Raw genomic sequence first — 20912 nt, forward strand, 5'->3', positions numbered from 1 at the left:
CGCAGACTTGCCATTCTGGAGTCGAGGGTATGTGGCTGTGGTTGTTCAGTGCTTTATGGTGATAGCTATGTGAGCCGTGCATGTACAAGCTCGTATTCATTTGCAGGGGGAGGGAGGGAGGGAGGGAGGGAGGGAGGGAGGGAGGGAGGGAAAGGAAATGTAAAATAGAGCTAGATATGGCCAGAGTATGGTAAATATGCACGATGAGCGCATAAGCAGCTACCCTGGTCAACAGAACACAAGGCGCCATGCAGGAACGTCGGAAGCTTTGTGTATGAGGTGCAGGGGAAACGATGCACCGGGAAACCATGTACGGGAGACTGGGACCTAATACATATGATCAAAGAACAAACCTGCTAACAACCCGCATCCATGTACTTGTATGTATCCTAGATGCCACTTGATGCATGCGTATTCTGACCTAGTATCCCTGTGGGTGTGTTTCATACAGCCACCTGCATCATTGGATACTGATGATGGAGGTGAAGATACTGATGTTGACACTACTGCAGTTAGCAGTCTTCAGTTGCAAATCAACACGCTACAATCTGAGATTGATACAGTCAATACTGCTGTAAGTGCTTCAAAATCAGGACTTCAGATTATCCAGAGCATAATAATGATCTTCTTATCCCACCCCTTCCGCAGAAGCATCTGCGCCTTGATCATTGGGGTGGTGTTGTTCCTATGATCATTGAGGGTGGTGGTGTTCCTATGATCATTGAGGGTGGTGGTGTTCCTATGATCATTGAGGGTGGTGTTGGTGTTCCTATGATCATTGAGGGTGGTGGTGTTCCTATGATCATTGAGGGTGGTGGTGTTCCTATGATCATTGAGGGTGGTGGTGTTCCTATGATCATTGAGGGTGGTGTTGGTGTTCCTATGATCATTGAGGGTGGTGTTGGTGTTCCTATGATCATTGAGGGTGGTGGTGTTCCTATGGATGCGGAAACTCAGTCTGACTGGGTGTCACATGATTCTTTCAGTATATCCTCTTGAAATGCAAGCGGTATTTATGCAAGTCTGCAAGAGAGGAGGTTTCCCAAGTAGCATGGATGTGTTTTCAGGTGAAGAGAGTGAGACAGAGAGACAGAGAGAGACAGAGAGAGAGAGAGAGAGAGAGAGAGAGAGAGAGAGAGAGAGAGAGAGAGAGAGAGAGAGAGAGAGAGAGAGAGAGAGAGAGAGAGAGAAGGGAGAGAGAGAGACAGACTAAAAGTGATAGTGCAGCATACTTGGTTGTCCGTGATGAACCCTTCACTGTATGAAGCACCGTAATGGCGTTTGGATCGAGAAATAGGCCCTTCCAACTGTGTGCTCATTGTTTCTGCATTAATTTCTTCTTGAAGTACATATTTCATCCATGTATGACTGATTTGAGGCACTTAGTTTTTTAAGTAAGGTTTTCACCCACATGAATTCCTATTTGTCACTGGAAGAACTATGACTGACTCTGACTAAAGCAAAGTACTCCTACCTTTCCGATTCCGAAGGAAACTGCCCACTGCGAAAAACAATGCTTCATCAGCAGCTATGATGCAACAACGACCGATGGATGATCTGTAGTGACCGCGTACCGTGATTCACACAGGTTGCACGCGCAGGTCCTGGTCACACAGGCATCTGGCGAGACTTCCTGCCTGTTCCTGGGCCTGTCAAGTACGACAACCCACTGCATATGCAAGGTCAGCTCTGACTACGATCGATCTGAGTGCAGGACTGCGGGTTGATCTGCATGCTTCTCACTTGCGCTTGCAAACATGTAACAATTACATCGATCGAGCTTCGGCCCTACATCCGCCAAAAAGTTTGGGGGATGCCCCCCCCCCCTGCTTAAATTAACGTGGGGTGCCAGGTAGGGGGGGGGGGGGGTGGGGCATGTGCTTCAAAGAAGGTAGAAGATAGTGTACGGGTTATGCACATTTTAGAAGATTGTGAAACTAGAACATGTTCGGTGCTGCATTGTGTATGTAATTCTATAGTGCATGTGGCTTTGTGATATTGCATTAGATTTCCAACATCGACTTTGCCAACTTCCAACAGTCAACAAGAGATGAGCTATCAGAAATCCCTAACCGCATCAGCACCGCTGTAGAGCCGCTCAATCAACAGATCAGTGACCTCTCTTCTACTGTAAGAATGACGGTGCTGTGACAAGAATCACGCATTTTAGTAACAGTAAAGTGGCGTGTATATATGGTGGGGGGTTTCCCTTTGCTTACAAGAAACGTTTGGCATGTGATGGTCTGTTCACCTACATCCATTTTTGGGGAATATGGAATGTGTGGGTTATTGTAGAGCTAAAGTAGTGTCTTGCTTTGTTCGGTCCTGAACTGAAGGGACAAAGTTGTGGTTGCAAATGCTACCGACATAGCTGAATCATTAGAATCTTACTTGAACCCCGTCATCATCCGTAATAACTTCATTTTCTAATATTTTCTTTGTGCTTAGCTTACCATGACTGCTGCTGACATTGCCAATAAGATATCTGATGTGGAAAATCAGATATCTGTGATCAACATGCAGGTTAGTTGATTCATGAATTGCTTTTTAAAGGAGTCATTGCTGCTCCTCTGCCATGAAAGGTCCTATCGTGAAACTATTCTGTGTCTGTGTTGTGGATTCTACAAGTAGAGGTGCTACTTTGAATACTTGTGTATCTGTATTTCTTTAACTTCAGATCTCCCAGATCAACTCTGGTGCAGATACTCCTCCCCAGCAAACTACAACTGGCATCCAGCTCAGTGTCATTAGGCAACAGATCAACACAGCTCTGGAGCCAATCCAAGCCAAGCTAGCCCAGCATGAGTTCAATATTTCCGTACGTACTATAATTTCCCACAAGTAGAACATTACCCCTCCCCTCCATCACTACTAGTACTACCACCACCGTCGCCGCCACTAACGTTGTTGCCGTCACCGCAGCCACCACAACTTAAATTTTCCCGAAAGTTTGTTACACTGTGTACATTATGCGGTTCCATGATTGTTGTCCTTTGTAGGGCAGCGGACTCAATCCAGAACAATCCAGGGAAGTGCAATCTCTGTTATTGGCAAGATTTGGTCCTCTACTTCTTCAAATGAACAATGTCCGCACTTCAGTACGCCAGGCTAACCGACAGGTATGTCTTGCTGCAGGTCTGACACAACTCTACTGTGCATGTATACAGTACTGAGTTACACGAACAGAAGGCGATATCAACCAAATGTTTATTCTCACTCCTGATCTATAATATATCACAAAGTAGAAGATGGTTAGATCAATCTGTCTAATGGTTTCACATCCGGCCATCGTCATTAGTCAGCATTCAATGGAGCCTTGGAATTTAGGTTGTGTTCAGCTCGATGACGCTTACCTTCCCTTTGGCATAATCACTCACGACAATGAACCTTCCAGGTTGGAAAGTCATTGGTTAGCGCTATCGATCAGTGCTAAAGCTCATGACACTACCATGCCATGAAGTATCTCAGTACTTCTTGTCAGTTTATGCCAGATTGTGCACATATGATGACTGCTTAAGATCTGGTATAGTCACAGTAATATCACTGGAAACGGGTGACTACAAAATGTCAACTATTTACTTCAACAAATAACACAGGAAAAGGATGAATACAGATATCATTACAGCTTACGGTACGTACATGTAGTGGCGAAGTGACCTAATAGTAATACAAGTATACGTGATAATAATTAATTAATAACTACAGCCGCAAACCACGTAGTGGAGAGCTACACAAGATGGGCAATGCATTTTCACATGTACAGACAATTTGCAAAAAAGTTTTGAACATTCAGTTATATTATTGAAGTGTTACTAAGAAAAGCTCACTAAAGGGAACGCACACTCACACAGTGACACATTCCACATTCGTGCACAACGGAAAGCGATTCGAAGAAACAATAACCTTGAACTTTCTACATGAACTCCGAAAAGCAACTGTTCACACCAACTAGTCTAAAACACTACTAAAAGTCCAACAACCAGGAACTAAACAAAAGCAGCGCAGCACAGCGCGGCGCAAGCTCCGGTGCATGCATCCGGGAACTCGCGAGACAGAAACATGCACGTGACCGCTCAGGTCTACAGTCAATGCTACCATGAATGCAAGCATACTAGAAGCCGATGCGTAGCAGTACAGCACAACCATGCATGTGACATATAGTCGTTGGTTCAGACCTCGGGATCTTCTGAACATTCTCCCCTACCCTGATTGAACGTAGATTAATCAGCCACTAACACATGCACTCGCAATAATGATGAAACATAGTGAAACGCTACAATTTAGCCATTTACGGTGCCTCACACCGGATACTAAAAAACATAGTGATGACAGCAGCTGTAGTGCGCAGTCTCCAGAATAATATTCACCCTATGCATACATGTGCATAGCGTTATTAACTATCCGATAATGTCACGTAGGCAAAGCAATGCGATGTTATACGCACCCACTTGCAGTCACTCAGACGCTATTTAATTACTCTCAGCTTTGCTACTGGACATGTTCATCATACACTCTTCTGACCGTTATTCCGAGCTAAGCTTGCACATCTGAGCGATGGGACGGACCAACGATGTGTCACCAACTTTGACCTTCGCGACTCGGACCCGTCCATCAACGCCAGGGTAGACCTCCTCCACACGTCCCAGCTTCCATTTACCTCTGGGTGTTCCTGTGTTGACAACCAGCACAACATCGTTCACAGCGATGTCTGGTTGCGGCTGCCGCCACTTTGCACGAGTGTGGAGAAGTGGCAATAGCTCGGTCATCCAGCGCTTCCATACTTGTAGGACCAAACTCTGGACAACTCGCCAGCGATAACGGTGGCTGTGCGGCACAATGTCGGTGCCCTTTGGTACGAATGGCTGGCCCTGGTGTCCGTAAAGGAAATGATTGGGTGTCAACGGCAGCAAATCTCTGGCATCTGCTGACTGGTAGGTAAGTGGTCGTGAATTCAGTAACGCCTCTGCGCCGGTGATTGCAGTCGCCAATTCTTCATCATTCACTTCCGCACCTGCTAGGATGGCGAAGATGGCACGCTTTGCAGATTTCACTAGTGCCTCGTGTACGCCACCAAAGTGTGGAGCAGCCGGCGGGTTAAATGACCACTTGATGCCTTTGTCCGCTGCTCGACGCTGCACATCTCCCTCCATTGCCTTCAGAAGCTTCTTCATCTCGTTGGCGGCTCCGACGAAGTTGGTGCCGTTATCGGAGACGACCTGTATCGGAACGCCGCGCCGGTTGGTCATCCTCAAGAAAGCATTCATGAATCCGTCGACATCGAGACTTGTTGCCATTTCCAAATGAACAGCCCGGGACTGAAGGCAGGTGAATAGGCAGAGGTATCTCTTCGCCCGAGGTTTTCCGCGTCCCTGCTTGGTTGTGAAAGGTCCGGCGTAGTCCACCGCGACACGCGAGAATGCTCTCAGCGGCAATGACACACGGACGGTGGGTAGTGGCGCCATTATCTGTGTGCCTGGCTTCGCGGCCTGCCGTTGACAGTGAGCACACTTCTTCTCCCATGCCTTTATTTCCTCTCGCCCAGCAAGAAGCCAATACTTCTGTGACAGATCAGACAGCGTATGACTTATGCCACCAGCATGACGGTTCTTCTCATGAGCCTCCTTCACAATGAGCTGGGTAACCCAGTGTCCGCGCGGCAGAATCACAGGACATCTGGCTTGCTCGTCCAGGATCGCGGCATTTCGGAGACGGCTGTCAACACACAGCAGTCGATCATCATTCAGCATTGGTCGTAACTTCGCAAGCTTACTTGATGCTGGGATAGGCTTTCCATCTCTCACCAAGCGGTACTCTTCCAATGACTCTTCTTGTGCTGCCGCAATCACACTAGCTCGGCTGCTCGCAAGCTCGTCAGAGGACAATGGGCCAGTCTCACGGAGCTCCATTGGCTTGGAGCAGTTCTGCACAAAACGCATCACCCATGCTCGGCGTCGTACGAGACGGTTGATGTCAGAAAACCTTGTTGGATTCAAGCTCCAAGGTGCCTCGGCCTCAGCCGCCACTGTAGCTAGCACGACTGGTGCCTGCCCCGACGGGTCTGCACTCTTCTTTTCCAAGTTGACGGTAGACTTTGGCTCTTGAAGCTGCTGTGCTGGCCATTCTGCTTCCTCTTTGCGGAGAAAGTCCGGCGCCGACCACCAGAGTTCGTTATGGATCAGAGCCTGGGCTGACGAACCTCGGGAGAGAACATCCGCCGGGTTCACTTTAGTCGGCACATGACGCCACTGACTGGGACTGGTGCTCTGCTGAATCTCTCCGATGCGTGTTGCAATGAACGGCTTGAAGCTCCGCGCACGGTTCCGGATCCAGTACAGCACATTCAGACTGTCTGTCCAAATGGTTGCTTCACTTGCTGGTAGACTGAGGACATCGGATGACCAGATAGCCAACTGCATGCCCATGACTGCAGCTAGCAGCTCTAGTCTCGGAATCGATATGGCTGCAAGCGGGGCTACACGGGCTCTACTAGCGATGAGAGCAGTAGACACATGGCCATCATCATACACACAACGGAGATAGCTGACCGCACCATAAGCGGTTTCTGAGGCGTCGGTGAACACATGGATTTGCCTGCTGGTAGGGCTGCCTGCCTCAACTGCCTGCAAACAGCGTGGGATCGAGAGGTGAGATAGCTCGGCTAGGTCTGCGTACCAACCCGTAACCCGCTGGCTTAGGACATCCGGAAGCGGTTCATCCCAATCCAACGCCAGAAGCCACATTTCTTGAATCAGCTGCCGAGCGCTCACTACATAGGGGCCTACGAATCCAAGCGGGTCAAATACGCTTGCCGTTGCGCTCAGGAACGATCGCTTGGTGACTTGTTTCGACAGGTCTGGTACGTTCGGCTTGAACGTAAAGCTATCTGTTGCGGCCGACCAGAGCAGTCCCAGCGTCTTGACACTTGGCAGCTCTGGGCAGCTCACGTCGATCTGGCTGGCACGATCTTGCTGAGGCACTTTCTCCATGACCACCTTTGAGTTGGAGAGCCATTTTCTGGCATGCATTCCGGCTTCTTTCCAGCACGCTGACAGCTGCTCATACATTTCCACACCTTCGTTGGGATCTGTGGCCGAGTCCATGGAGTCGTCCATGTACGTTGAGTGCAGCATGGTTTCCGCTGCTAATGGGTACTTGTGGCGGTTTGTTCGGGCATGTTCTTGATAGACGAACTGAGCCAAGAACGGCGAGGCGTTGGCGCCGAACACGAGTCTTTCGAATTCGTACACACGTGGCTCAGCTGTTGGCTCCATGCCTCGCCACAGGAATCGGTGGTAGGGACGGTCCTCTGGACGGAGATGAACCTGAAGGTACATCTCGGCGATATCGCAGATGATTCCTACTGGTTTGTGCCGGAAGCGGGTCAGCACGTTCGGCAGCTGGCGTTGCAGTTTCGGCCCTGGCAGCATGGTATCGTTGAGTGCAATGCCTTTGCACTTTGCTGATGCATCAAAGACCATCCGGGTCTTCGTCGTAGCTTTATCCGGTCTCAGGACTGCGAAGTGCGGCAGGAACCATTGTTGACCTTGCTTGAGCTCGCTGCTACTGACCTCTCGCACGTACCCTTTCTTGACGTAATCCAGTACGATGTTGCTATAAGCTGTAGCTGCTGCTGCATCCTGGCTTAGGCGTCGTTCCGTGCTTTGCAGACGCTTCAGTGCAGCCGCGAAATTGTCAGGTAGTGTTGGCCGACCAGCACGCCATGGGATGCCGACCTGGTACCGTCCATCGGCGATCCACTGCATGGACTCTTTGGCAGCCTGCATCGCTTCCTTCTCCTCCACAGAAAGAGTGGGCTGCTGCGGTTGAGCCTGGCCAAACTCTTCAATGGCCCATAGCCGCGCAATACTTTCCCGAACGTCGTGTGGCGCAGCCCGTGTAAGACAGGTTACCGGGTCTGCCTTGACCTTGCCAATCCTGCCGACGCAGGTCCATCCAAGGGGGGTCAGGCGAGCAATCGGCTCTCCAGGTTGCCCATGGACTTCTCGTATGGCTGCTTGAAGCTGTACTGCATCAAGGCCGAGTAACACATCTACCTGTCGACGGTTCGGCAGTGCTGGGAATGGAATGTTGCGGAGGTGTGCCCAATCACGGCGCTTGTGCACCCAATCCACTGCATTGTCACTGCCGAGGATTGAGTCGGTTGTGAATGCGTCCAGCGTCGCCGATGTCTCTCCGTCCACACTGCAGAGCTGAACCGTCACATGTGTTGTTGAGAACACCTCAGTACGACCGCTGAGCACTTTCACCGGCAGGTGTTGTCTTTCTCCCGTTAGACCAAGCTCACATGCCACATGCGAACTTACGTATGAGTCCGTGCTTGCATCGTCCAGCAGTGCATTAACAAGCACTTCTTTCCCACCAGACCTGAGTTTCACTGGCACCGTTCTCATGGACACGGCGATGAGCTTGGACGCTTTGGAAGCTGTTGATAATGCCTTGCTGTCATCTGTAGTCTGACACGTGACTAGGGACATCGCTGGTTCCGACTGCCTGCTGTTGCTTGTTGTTCGTGAACGCTGCTGTTTGCCCTCTGCTGATGTTGCGAGCGTCTGGCGTACCGTAGGCTTGCTGTCTTCGGATGCTGTGTCAGTGCCCGAGGCTGACGACGTCTTCTCCGCGTTATGCAGCAGCCGATGGTGACTTTTGCTGCAACCACTTATGCCACACGCGTCCCCCCAAGTGCATTCTTGCCCACGGTGTCCAGCGCCCAGGCACCGAAAGCACAGGTTGCTGGCCTTGGCAATGCGCCATCGTTCATCTAGCGTGGCCGACTTAAATACCAGGCACCTCCAGACTGGGTGTTGGCTTTGGCAGGCTGGGCATTTGCTTGGAGATGACTTGTTGCGAGTACCGGTAAGCAGCGTTCTTGCACGATGATCCTGCGAGCTGCGGGGCTGGTCTGCTTTTGCCGCTGTGTTGAAACCTGATACCGTCTCTGCCGCCGTCACCAGGAGCTCGGCTTCCAGGGTAACAAATTCCAACAGGCACTCTACACTCTCTGATCTATTATGGTCATATCGCCAGCGATGATAGCGCGCTATGATCCGTTCATCCAGCTTCTTCATCAGGGAGTGATAGAGCGTGCCGACCAACAGCTCCGCATGTCGTCCTGCCTCCTTGAGCTGGACAGTTGCTACCATCAGCAACTCAGCGAACTGCTGCAGCTCCCGTGGCTTTCCTTCTCGGATTGCCGCATTTCCTCAATCTCCTCAAGCTGGATTGCCAGACGACGACGCTCGCCGCCATACTTCCTTGTGAGCATGTCCTTGGCAGCTTCATAGGACGCAGCAGTGTACCCGAGACTCTTGATAGTCCGCAGTGGCTCGCCACTCAGATATTGCCGCAGCCTGAGCATCTTGCACTCTGGTGACACTGGCGATTTGTCCACGCACGCTGAGAACGCAGCCCACCAGGCCTCGAAACTACGTTTATCGCCTGCAAATGTGGGGATCTCAATGCGCTGCATGTGCGTCCAAGGACTGGTTGCGCCACCTGGCCAGGCTTCACTGGCAGCAGGCAGTGCAGATGGTGCAGATGGCACATACACACTTGCCCCTGCATTCAGTCTGCTGCTACTGAATGCAGGCTGGCTGCTGGCCACAGCTTGACTGGTGAATGGCTGCCTGGTAGTACCACTCCTGGGTGCAGCCAGTGAGGCAAGTGGTCTAGTCATGCTAGTGCCAGTGGTCAAGGTAGTGGCTGCAGTGAGGCTGCTGCTACCTGTGATGCCATTGATGGTTGTCACTGGTGCTGAGGTAGGCAGTACAGTGTCATGTACAGACTGAACAGGGCTGGCGCTCACACTTGACAGTGACAGATCACTGATGCTGGTGTACGACATTGCACTAGCTCTACCTGTCGCGTCAAGTGTCCTAGTACCGACCTGAGTGCTTGTACTTACAGGAACAATGGTCTTGCCGCCGACAGTCTCTGTCGGGTTCCCACGCTGACTCCCAGACAGTGTGTGTACTGTGTCCTCATGAGGAGACAAGATGATGTCCGTTCGGCCTTGTGACGGTGACTGCGGATGGGCTTCGCTCAGTTTACTGACATCGATCTTGGCCTGCGCTCGGTCCATGGCCGCCGAAAATTGAGTCTCCAGTGCTTCCAACTCACTTGCCAGTTTAATTCGCTGGCGAACGTCTTGGCAGCTGCCGATCTTGTCTGCCAACAAACTAGTAGCTCCATCGTACAGTGCCGTCAGGCCTTCCAGATGTTGCGAGATCCCTTCGATGTCGCATGGACCATCGGCATTTAGCTGCACTAGCAAGCCTCGTCTCGCTCTCGTGAACTGCCCTTTGATGGCGGCCTTTCTCACTCTCAGTTCGCTCTCCACTTGCGCTGAGTTTAGGCCCGCTCCACGATCCCCAGCTGCTTCCTCTCGCTCTGGAGTTGAGGAGCGACGGCGGCCCGAATTTGGCCTTTCTTCATAGTCGTCCTCCAATTCTCCCTGAGCACTCGGCTCCGCAGCATACTCCAAGGTCGTGGGTTCCGACGATGCCATTATCCGCACCCTATTCCAGGTTCGAGACGCACTGCTACAAATCGCAACGCGAACACTATCACAATCAATCTGCTGAGCTAATTCCTTTTAGTAACCATCCTCTGCTACCAATTTTCTGTTACTAAGAAAAGCTCACTAAAGGGAACGCACACTCACACAGTGACACATTCCACATTCGTGCACAACGGAAAGCGATTCGAAGAAACAATAACCTTGAACTTTCTACATGAACTCCGAAAAGCAACTGTTCACACCAACTAGTCTAAAACACTACTAAAAGTCCAACAACCAGGAACTAAACAAAAGCAGCGCAGCACAGCGCGGCGCAAGCTCCGGTGCATGCATCCGGGAACTCGCGAGACAGAAACATGCACGTGACCGCTCAGGTCTACAGTCAATGCTACCATGAATGCAAGCATACTAGAAGCCGATGCGTAGCAGTACAGCACAACCATGCATGTGACATATAGTCGTTGGTTCAGACCTCGGGATCTTCTGAACATTGAAGTAAATAGCTGACATTTCGTGTGTTTTTAGGGCCTTTTCACACAAGGTAAAAGAACATGAGTGCACGCGACATCATGTACCAGGTTTGTTTGGGCTGCTTTTCACACTGCTTGACTTTGAGAACGTCATGAAACATTTTCACGGGATTCCCCATGGTGACAGCCTACGTCACTGACGGCGGGAAAAGTTTGAAGTTACATCCGCACAAGAATTTCAAGAAATTTTGGATTCATGATCGCTCGAGAAGGCGAAACAAAAAATCCCTTTTTCACTTCTTTGTTGAAGAATGCCTCCTGTTCGTGATGATAGGCGGCGAAGAAGACTTTTGGCGTTGATCTCACGGACGAACACTCGAACAGGTGATGCAGGAACAGACAGCACCTGCGCTCAGCTCAATGAGCTAATGGGCCCATAGCCTGGTACGTCCGAAAACGTTTTGTGCCACAGCTTGAAGTTGCCCCACTTGGCACCTGCAGCTGCGAGATCTAAATTGCCTGCATTGCCACCACAACCATCACCTACAGCTGCTCCAGTTTGGGTTGAAGCTGTGTACTTCTTGTAGAAATCTCTCGCCTTCGACTTGAGGTTGTCGATTTTATTGCTGACAACCTTAAATGAGAACTCATGCTCGTTCTTCTCCCCATATAGTTGCACAGCATACTTGTTGAGAGCCTGCACCACCTCCATCTCCCTCACTTTTCTTTTGATCATCTGACCGCCTTTCCTCCGCTGCTGCTCGCCCCACAGCTCGATCAATTTTTGTTCTAACTCACCGTTGAAGTGAACCAAAGGCATTGTCCAGGAGAGTTGAGGAAACGCTCGACCAACACGACAGCCACAACAAAAAACTCTTCACGAGTGTGAAAACGGAAGAATGGCACTTTCTACAGGGTCCTCGCTTGTCGTAAAAGGCACGTGCGCCGTTTTCATTTTAGCGCCATTTTCCACCCATTGTCATGACGATTTTCATGAAAATGTCACTTATACGGCGTTTTTTACCTAGTGTGAAAAGGCCCTAAGGATTGTCTTATTTATTCCTTTTGCCCATTCTGCAGTTGCATGCGTGTGTGCTCCTCATTGGCTTCGCTCGTTCCTCTTTTCTTTTGTTCATTTGGCTTATGCGAAGGCTAGCCAAGCTTGCTTGGTGATGTCAACGCCAACAAGCATAATAATAATAGTCACAGTGCTCAGTTGTTCCTCCTGTTCCTCTAAAAGGAAACATGTGGAAATTACTAGGATTTGTCATGATAAGCCAACAGCAAGCGCTATGATATGCACATCACAACAGGGATGTTGATGATACTGTGTTGTATGAATGTATAGCTGTTTTCACTCACAAAGCGACTGTTCAGTACATGGGGTAGTGGTCTACCAGAGCAATCACACTCACGAGGAAAATCAAAGACCACGATTCTTCAACTACCACGAGGAAAAACAAAGACCTTGATGGCAGGTTCAACGGAGTTGCGCAGAACAAGAGCAAATGCACGAAACTATTTGTGAGTGAAAAATACGTTTTTTGCACTCTTTTGCTACGCTCAGCCGTGAAAAAACAAAACGTTTCTGGTTGGTTTGTTATGCTTTGCAGGCTCACAGCTCCTCCACACTATCAACACAACTGCAGGCTGACTTACTGGTGGCCACACGTGCCTTAGCCAGTCTGAGCACAACGGTTAACTCCAATGATGATGCAGTGCGTCGCAGAATCACTGCAGTGGAGCTAAAAGTACGGGTCGTTTTGGTTAGAATATTTTACCTTTGTGAACGGATTTGCTTGTACATGTATCACTATTGCTGCTCACCTGATTGTTCATGTTTCATGAAATCCAGCTAAGTCAGGTGAAGTTACCGTTTGAAAGGGACTGCAACAGCAAGTTAAAGTACTGTAATAGCATTTCAGACCAGGCCGGGCATATCTTTAACTTTGCTGTTCTCAATGTGAAGATATGGACGTTAATTAACAGGCTATGAATGGCCCATGATCCTTCGTTATCTCAGTCTCTCGTTTTTCTGGGGCATGTCGAGCCCCCGTAATTGAGTTCCAGTGTTACACAATGTTCAGTGGACGAAACGATGGGAGTCACGTTCCCTGTCATGTCAAATTGTGTACACTGTGTGAAGTGCACAAACCATCGTAGTGTGCCCTGGCCTTAGGCGCAGAGTTTATGCATTACCAGGACTAGATCTCCGGGCAAGGATTGATGGAACTCTGTTCCAGCACTACACCAGTCCTACTTTAGATGCGTTACTAGGCTACCCTAGACTAAATACCTACTGATCATGTGTGATTTCCTGTCACAGTGTTGATCTTGTACTCGTGTTGGGTTCTGCTTTCTGTTTTCCTAGATTCCTGCAGTTGTGGTGGATGCCAGTGATAATTCTGAAGATGCAGGCAACGGCAATGAAGATACAGACAATGTCAATGAAGTGATCAGTAGTATTGATCAACAAATCACCATGCTCTGGGCTCAGATCAATTCTGTTAGCCACAAAGTAAGTGGAACTGATTGCCTTGATATTGAAGGGTTAGATAGCAGGACAGTCGGACATCGTTGTAGCCTGGAGTCTGAATCGATTGGTGCGTATTTGAGTATTCTTATCCTGGCGTTGTCTTTCTACAGATATCAGATCTAAACATCACTGAGCTGAGGGAAGCAACAGATATGCAGTACAGCTCTATCATTCAGCAGGTTGACGAGGTTATCATTCAGCAGGTTGACGAGGCACTGGGACCTCTTAGAGAACTAGTTGCTCTAAACCGCTTCAATATATCAGTGAGTAGTGATATAGTGGTGGAGGTGCTATTGATTCGATTGATGTCCCCACTGCCACGTAATGCAGCAGCAGCAGCAGCAGCAGCAGCAGCAGCAGCAGAATGGAAGTAAATGCCGTAGTATCTTGTATTAAAGCCTGTCTCATATACAGTCGTCCCTCTCTAATCCGGCACTTGTTTATCCGGAACCCTTGCCAACCGGCGCACTTTCTGACGAAACCGATTTTTTTCGTTCAATTCCTACATCTTAATCCGGCACTTGAATTCCGCCTCCGGCAGTGACTTTTTGAAACGAATCGCTCAAACTGCACGTAGTTTGATTTCATAATCCGGCAGTCGTAAATCGCGTACCGTACAGGTGCACTCCTTGCCAGGCCAGGCTAGGCCAGTCTGGTCAATGTTGTCCAGGAGACAACGGCAGTCAACCAACCATACTTTCTTATTTTAGCAAGGAGTAGTGTCCTGCCAATTTTTAGGTGAGTGTGTGTGTGTGCGTGTGTGTGCAAGAGTACATGTGAACATGTTCTCTGTTTTACTTTATCACTTTATCACTGTGTATATTCCCGGAGAACAATTGAGAATATAAAGCCGTGCACCAAATACTTGGGTCGACACGGAAAAACCCTGCGTTTTGATGTACATATGATACATGCATGCAATTGGGTAGGGCCGTGTCAGAGGGCAGGATTTCTTAATCCAGCACCCTCGTTAATCCAGCAGAAAATGCCGTAGCAAAAGGTGCCGGATTATAGAGGGACGACTGTAGAAGCCTATTTTTAGAAATACCCGGTTTGAATAGAAGCCTAGCCGTGACATCAGCTTCTACAGGAATAAACCCGGCTTTAATACGCAACATTATCACTCTCTTTAATATTATTGACCCCCACAGAAACTTGTGATCTCTAAGCGGTCAAATATCAGCAAATGCTGGGATTTGAACCCAAACTGTCAGATTCTCAGTCAAAGAACTTGGGGAACATGCTACAAGTGACAGCTGAAAACTTCTGTTTACAGAGAAGTAATGTCCAATGTAAACGGCATATGTACATACTATGTACTATTACAATAGTATTCCTTTCTTCCTATAAACAAAGCTAAAAACAGTTTAGGTATGCTATGTCATGATAAATCTATTATTGCCCTCATAATCGGTCAATATATGAAATATAGACCTCGTAAAAGACCTCGGGGGACCTCGGTCTTTTACTCGTTCTATATTTCATATATTGACCTCTTTAATCGTGCAATAATATATACTTACGGGGTAATTCTTGTTTAGAAGAAAGTTTTAACCAGTGGCTTATGTAGAAAGGGAACAATAATTATTGTCAAGTGATCCACTTCCTTGTAATTTCTGCATTCTTCTGATATGATGCACATGTGAATGTTTCACCGTGAACAGTGCAGGTTATTAGCACATGCTTTCTGCTGGTGATGTTTTCCTGCAGAACAATGGACTGAATCCGTCACAGACGGCAGAAGTGATTAATCTGATATCACAGAGATCCCGTCCAGTGCTTGCGCAAATAAACGGTGTGCGCAACACGGCAAGGCAGGCTGTCCAACAGGTATGGGATGGCCTTTTTTTGTTTGTTAATGTGCCTCGCCTCTCGTTGGCTGGCGTAGGAAGAAACGAGAAATGTAGTTTATTTTTATTTTTTATGATGTACTACATGTATTTACTGCTCCAAGGTGTTAAGGTATACACACTGGGGACGACATTCTTTCCTTCTTGCTTTGCAAGTGTACTGCATGCGGTTGATTCTGTCCCCACAGAAGAGGCTGATGACTGGTTTGTTAATGTGGTACGTATGAGCACAAGTACCGTATAACATTGATACATGTGTTCAACTCCGCTTGGTTTGGTCCACGACGGATGTTTTTGTTGGCATTACCGTTTCTGGAGATCATGAGTCATACCGTACAAACCATGTACTGTGAGTCTGTGGCCGCATGAACGCGGCAGGGTTTCGCTAAACTGGCACTACGAGTACGGTAAAAGCTGTAGAAATGGGAGAAAAAGTTGTGGCACTGAAAACACAAACTCTCCATGAAAGTTGTCTTACAGCCCATGCTTTGCCTTTCTTTGTACGAAATGCATCATAGATATAGGTTCTGAGAAGGTGATGCCAACAAAAAATTTCGCCATGGACCACACCAGTGTTGGAGTTGCACACTGGTATAAAGCAGCGTGGCATGGCTGTCTGTGTGTATAGCATGGCTCCGGTTGTGAGGCTGTGTGTACAGGAGAGAAAAGACATTAAAAAAAGAAACAGGCTGAACTTGTTTTAAGTGTATCATTACCATTTTGAATGCAGCTTCTACCTTTTGTGAGTTGTGAATTTGCAGTGTGCAGGGAATGAGCATGTGTGCTCACCAATTCTCTTTGAACTTCTACCTGTTGGTATAAATAACAGATACAGACATCGTATTTCCCCGGATATAAGTCGCACCTTTGTACACCTAACTTCAGGGCCAACAAATCCAGCATGATTTACTACTAATTTACTACTGAAGTGACTATATGGAAACAATATGATATGGACGTGGAAATGGGGGTGCGAGTTACTATCGAGTGCGACTTACGAACGGGGAAATACGGTACATGAATCCGATAGGCGATAGCACATATAAGGACCTTACAAGTTGTACTTATTACACCTTTTACCCACAATGATATCACCTTTTTTTAAGCATTGTGGTTCGTTTTCTGTTGCTTTGCACTTTCGTTTATATAAGGCTGGTAGATCAGCTCTCCTATCTACTCAAGCTCAAAGTGAGTTGAGAAGAGTATCAAGCGTCCTCACCACCCTGAATGCCACACAGCGAACAGAAAATGCTGCACTCAGGCGTAGAATCATGGCGGTGGAAAGAAGAGTAAGTGTTGAAAATGCCGATCTGCTAAATTGGCTCTGTCACAAAGTGAAAATTATTAAGTACAAAATTCTGGTAACATGTACACTTGGCTATTACACACGAGTTTGATGAGAGCGATTTTTGTTCTAAAGGATTGCATACATAAGTGAACTGTTACTATGGAGTCTTGTAAACGTACTTACTGCACGAGACATAATGTTTTGCTGGTCCCTTTTGTTGCTGGGGACAGCCTCTGATAGCACTTATATTCATTTAGAACGAGGTCTGTCTCGTTGTCCAGGAGACGAACAATCAGTGACGTTCCCGCCAAGGGCCATATCAGAGTTTAAAGCCCGCTCAATCGTTATTTTGCTACTCTTTGATGGGCCTTGGATTAGTTTAAAGCCTGCTGAATATACTCTAAATAGGTGCATACAACTCCACGTACGCACTAGAGTACGGTGCAGATAACGAACTCTGCATAAATGTACGGTGTAATACGAAAAGCTACGCATTTTTGCCTCCCGTACTCTTTCATCTGTACGATTCTCCTTTTTCAACAGCTTGCGGAACCCTATAAAAACCGAAGATCAAAGTCATTATAGGTATCGAAAAGGGGCTCTCGAAGACCCTAAATAGCTCCACAAGCTATGAATAAGAATGAAGCTCGCAATAAGAGCCCAGCATTTCGTTTGCTTCTATTCTACTTTTAGTAGTCCTCAGTGGTGCTGAGTTACCACACCAATTCTCGCTGCACACAAACCACACAACTACCCAATATAAGGGTACACAAGCATAACGCAAGTGAGATAACGCATGTAACCTCGTTCTAAAATAGCCTACTAGCTAACGGTTAGTTTAAAAGTTTAAAAAAAGAAGTAAAGATCGTGTCCGTTCCCGGGGGAATTCACGACGGCTGCTAGCACCCGGTAAATCCAGCGGAAGATGCAGTGCCTTTTGTTTAATTATTTCACCTTTTGTTTTCACCCTGGGGATGGGCCATGCCGGGAAAATATTTGGCGAATGAGTAGAAATTTGTTGCAACAAAGAGGCCAGTATTAATATCGGGACTGATAAGGCGTCAATGGCTACGTCGGAGTTTGGGAATTCTTAGCAAAACGACTTTTAATTCGGGAAATATTGTATGTGGTGTTCCTAGTCTCCTGCAGGTACAAGTGATACAGGTGACCAGGATGAAGGAGATATCACCGACGTTGTAGATAGCGAATTGATTAATGGCCTGCAGGAGCAGATTACATCACATCGGACTCAGATCAACTCTCTCAGCGAGTCGGTATGTGCCTTCAAGGTCACCATAATGCTGTTTGATGTCTGTGTTCTAGAATATTGACCGATTTTGAATTGGTTTCTGTCTGCATGTTGGTCATATTGATTGGTTCATAGCTTCTTCATACCCAGTTTGGGGAATGTTTGGCCTTTCAGGAATGGGCATGGCGGCTGCGTTCGATTATTCACTTGAATCGATTCATGAATCGATTCGCATGCATTCATTCAAGTCGTTCGATTTTCATGTCATGAGCCCTGGAATCGAAGTACTGTAGTAGCACCCTATTCACATGGTGTGATGTGAATAGTGCGAATCGATTCATGAATAGATTCACGGCCATAATCAAACGCACTCACTGGATGATGGCTTCCCGTAGATTCCCATAGATTCCCATGGATTCCAAAAAATGGTCGAAATAACCTGTATCTGTTGTGTCCTACTGTCAAGCCTCTAATTTCATTTTTTTCTGTTGGGCTGCTTGGAAACCATGGCAATCTGTCTGTTGACATTTTCTTGTACATGTATGATGTAATAAACAAGAAAATTCCTGCTGCGATAGCTCGGGGGGGGGGGATAGCAACTGCCATCATGCTACGACTCTTCTGCTCATTTCATTATCATTGTTGTTAACTTGTTACACCCTAACAATAACCTTGTACCGCTTACTGTTTGTCAGCTCACCAGCTCCAGTGCTTTGGCTCTTGATCAAATTTCTCAGTTGGATGGTCGTGTACGCACTCTTGCCAGAGAGGTATGTGAAATTGCTGCATGAACTATAGTGAAATGACGCGGAGTGGTTATGCCTATTGATGGTGTACAAATGATGATGGATGCACTCTCTATCTGTGCCATGTGTCACGTGTCATGTGTTTTGTGCAACAAAAACTACAGCCACTGATTCTATGATGTGATGTGTATTTCATTTGCTGGCAGAGTCTGGTCTGGGCTGTACAAAAATTGTTTGTAGTCTGTGAGACGCAGAGGATCCTATCAGTGACCTGCGCCAACTTTTTCGGAGATAATGTTGATTGTGGTAGATGCTGTGTTGTCTTTTTGTGCTCTTCTGCCAGCGTGGGCTTTTTAGTTTTTGGTCTCAGAAGAAACTGTGGGCTTGCTAGCTGACCATTACTTGTTAATCTTTGACATTTGTCTGTTAGCTTCATTTGTTGTGATGTTCATGTTACTTTCCCTGCAGGCTAATGAACTAAGTGTTGCTGAGCAAAACAATGTAAATGAATTGATCAGAGTGAGTGCAGCAGTAGCTGCTGGGCAAATTGCTGATCTCACTACCCAGCTGGATTCCACCAAGAGTCAGGTAGATGTCTTACATAATTGTTGTGTCATGTCACACGGGGGATTGCTGACTGCTGGTGTGTACATTTTACTGCATTGGCAATGCGAAGCCTTACTTTACAATATTCAAGTTTTTCAAGTGCCATACCCAGGTGGTGCTGACTCTTGATAATTATAACGAACCCCATTGTGCAGCAGAATTCGTTCTTTATAGCCAAAGTTCGTGATAACAGAAATGCACTCCCACCATTCAAACAACACGTTGCGACTGGCGTGTGACACACGGCTGTATGAGTGCACTTGGTTATGGTGCGGCCCTACAAGAAATGGTTCGCTACAAAGAGGTCAATTTTGTATGGGTTCAAACAGAGACATGGGCAATGGTTCGCTATTATATCACGAAATTTGCTATATACAAGTTTGCTATAAGTGGAGTCGACTGCGTTTGTGGTGTAGAGCAAGAGCATTCCGAACAATTCATACATGTATATGGCTCGTTTATTGGTGTACTTTGCTCGCAGCAACAAGTGCTATCAAGAATGCTACCAATGGTGCAGAACAGACTGGGATCATTGGTTACTGATTTCAACACCTTTCAAAATACTGCAACTACCAATTTCAACGATTTGGGCTCCAGGATGTCAACAGTAGAATCCGAGGTGACTCCATTGTGTTTATCCTGCTATGATTACATTCTATTCCCCCATGTCCTGGAGGAAATTTCTCTACTGAACCTTACTATGATCCTTCATTTTCCCATGAGGTGCCGGTAAAATTAAAGAAATACAGTCTAACCCGGCTGTCAAAGCGTCCACTCTGATAGGGTGTCCCAGAAGACCACTGCGGCAACTAGGACTGAGGGATGTTGTTTTCAGTCAAATATCCCTGGATAAGAAGACCACCTGTACAAGGGGACCACATTTGTAATATCCCTTGGGCGGTTGCCTAAGAGAGGCTTGACTGTGTACTTCTTGGCTCACATCCAAGTCAGTCAAATTGAAACTGATCAAGGAGTCAGATTCAGCTCCCAGTCTTGAAGCAGTGGCGTATATGCTCTTTTTGCTAACCTTCTGTACAAACTTCCAGTCAATATCCCCACCGCACAGTTTATTGGGCATACCCCTTGTCATATGTACCAGCACCACAATACTCAATCCCCGGACAGCTACAGTGCCGGGTTGTTTCAACCTTGCTATTATAATTATTATTAGCCCCATCCCTCACACAAACAAGTCAACAAAGAGGCATCTTTGGATTGAGGAGTGCTGGTTTCGAAACAACTGGTTTGAAGCTCAAAGTAGAGCTGGTGTTAGCTCAGAGCAGAGCTGCTGTTAGCTCAGAGCAGAGCTGCTGTTAGCTCAAAGTAGAGCTGCTGTTAGCTCAAAGTAGAGCTGCGGTTAGCTCAAAGTAGAGCTGCTGTTAGCTCAAAGTAGAGCTGCGATTAGCTCAAAGTAGAGCTGCTGGTAGCTCAAAGTAGAGCTGCTGTTAGCTCAAAGTAGAGCTGCTGTTAGCTCAAAGTAGAGCTCAAAGTAGAGCTGCTGTTAGCTCAAGGTAAAGCTGCTGTTAGCTCAAAGTAGAGCTGCTGTTAGCTCAAAGTAGAGCTGCTGGTAGCTCAAAGTAGAGCTGCTGTTAGCTCAAAGTAGAGCTGCTGTTAGCTCAAAGTAGAGCTC

General features: G+C 47.5%; 1 protein-coding gene across 2 annotated transcripts in view; it reads left to right on the forward strand.

Annotated features, from left to right (window-relative positions):
- Window positions 1-20912, forward strand: part of LOC135814584 (uncharacterized) — a 65023-nt gene that overhangs the window by 25282 nt on the left and 18829 nt on the right. For both annotated transcript variants that reach the window (XM_065327722.1, XM_065327724.1), the window contains exons 19-33: window positions 1-27; window positions 452-574; window positions 2008-2130; window positions 2449-2523; window positions 2678-2818; window positions 3000-3119; window positions 12621-12758; window positions 13379-13525; window positions 13654-13806; window positions 15254-15373; window positions 16545-16682; window positions 17821-17955; window positions 18626-18700; window positions 19145-19264; window positions 19764-19901. The exon at window positions 1-27 is cut by the window's left edge and continues 111 nt beyond it. In XM_065327722.1, the coding sequence (XP_065183794.1) occupies window positions 1-27; window positions 452-574; window positions 2008-2130; window positions 2449-2523; window positions 2678-2818; window positions 3000-3119; window positions 12621-12758; window positions 13379-13525; window positions 13654-13806; window positions 15254-15373; window positions 16545-16682; window positions 17821-17955; window positions 18626-18700; window positions 19145-19264; window positions 19764-19901 (1773 nt within the window). The remainder of the gene's footprint in view (window positions 28-451; window positions 575-2007; window positions 2131-2448; window positions 2524-2677; window positions 2819-2999; window positions 3120-12620; window positions 12759-13378; window positions 13526-13653; window positions 13807-15253; window positions 15374-16544; window positions 16683-17820; window positions 17956-18625; window positions 18701-19144; window positions 19265-19763; window positions 19902-20912) is intronic.

Source organism: Sycon ciliatum, chromosome 4, assembly GCF_964019385.1.
Source record: "Sycon ciliatum chromosome 4, ocSycCili1.1, whole genome shotgun sequence".
NCBI classification, from domain to species: Eukaryota; Metazoa; Porifera; class Calcarea; order Leucosolenida; family Sycettidae; genus Sycon; species Sycon ciliatum.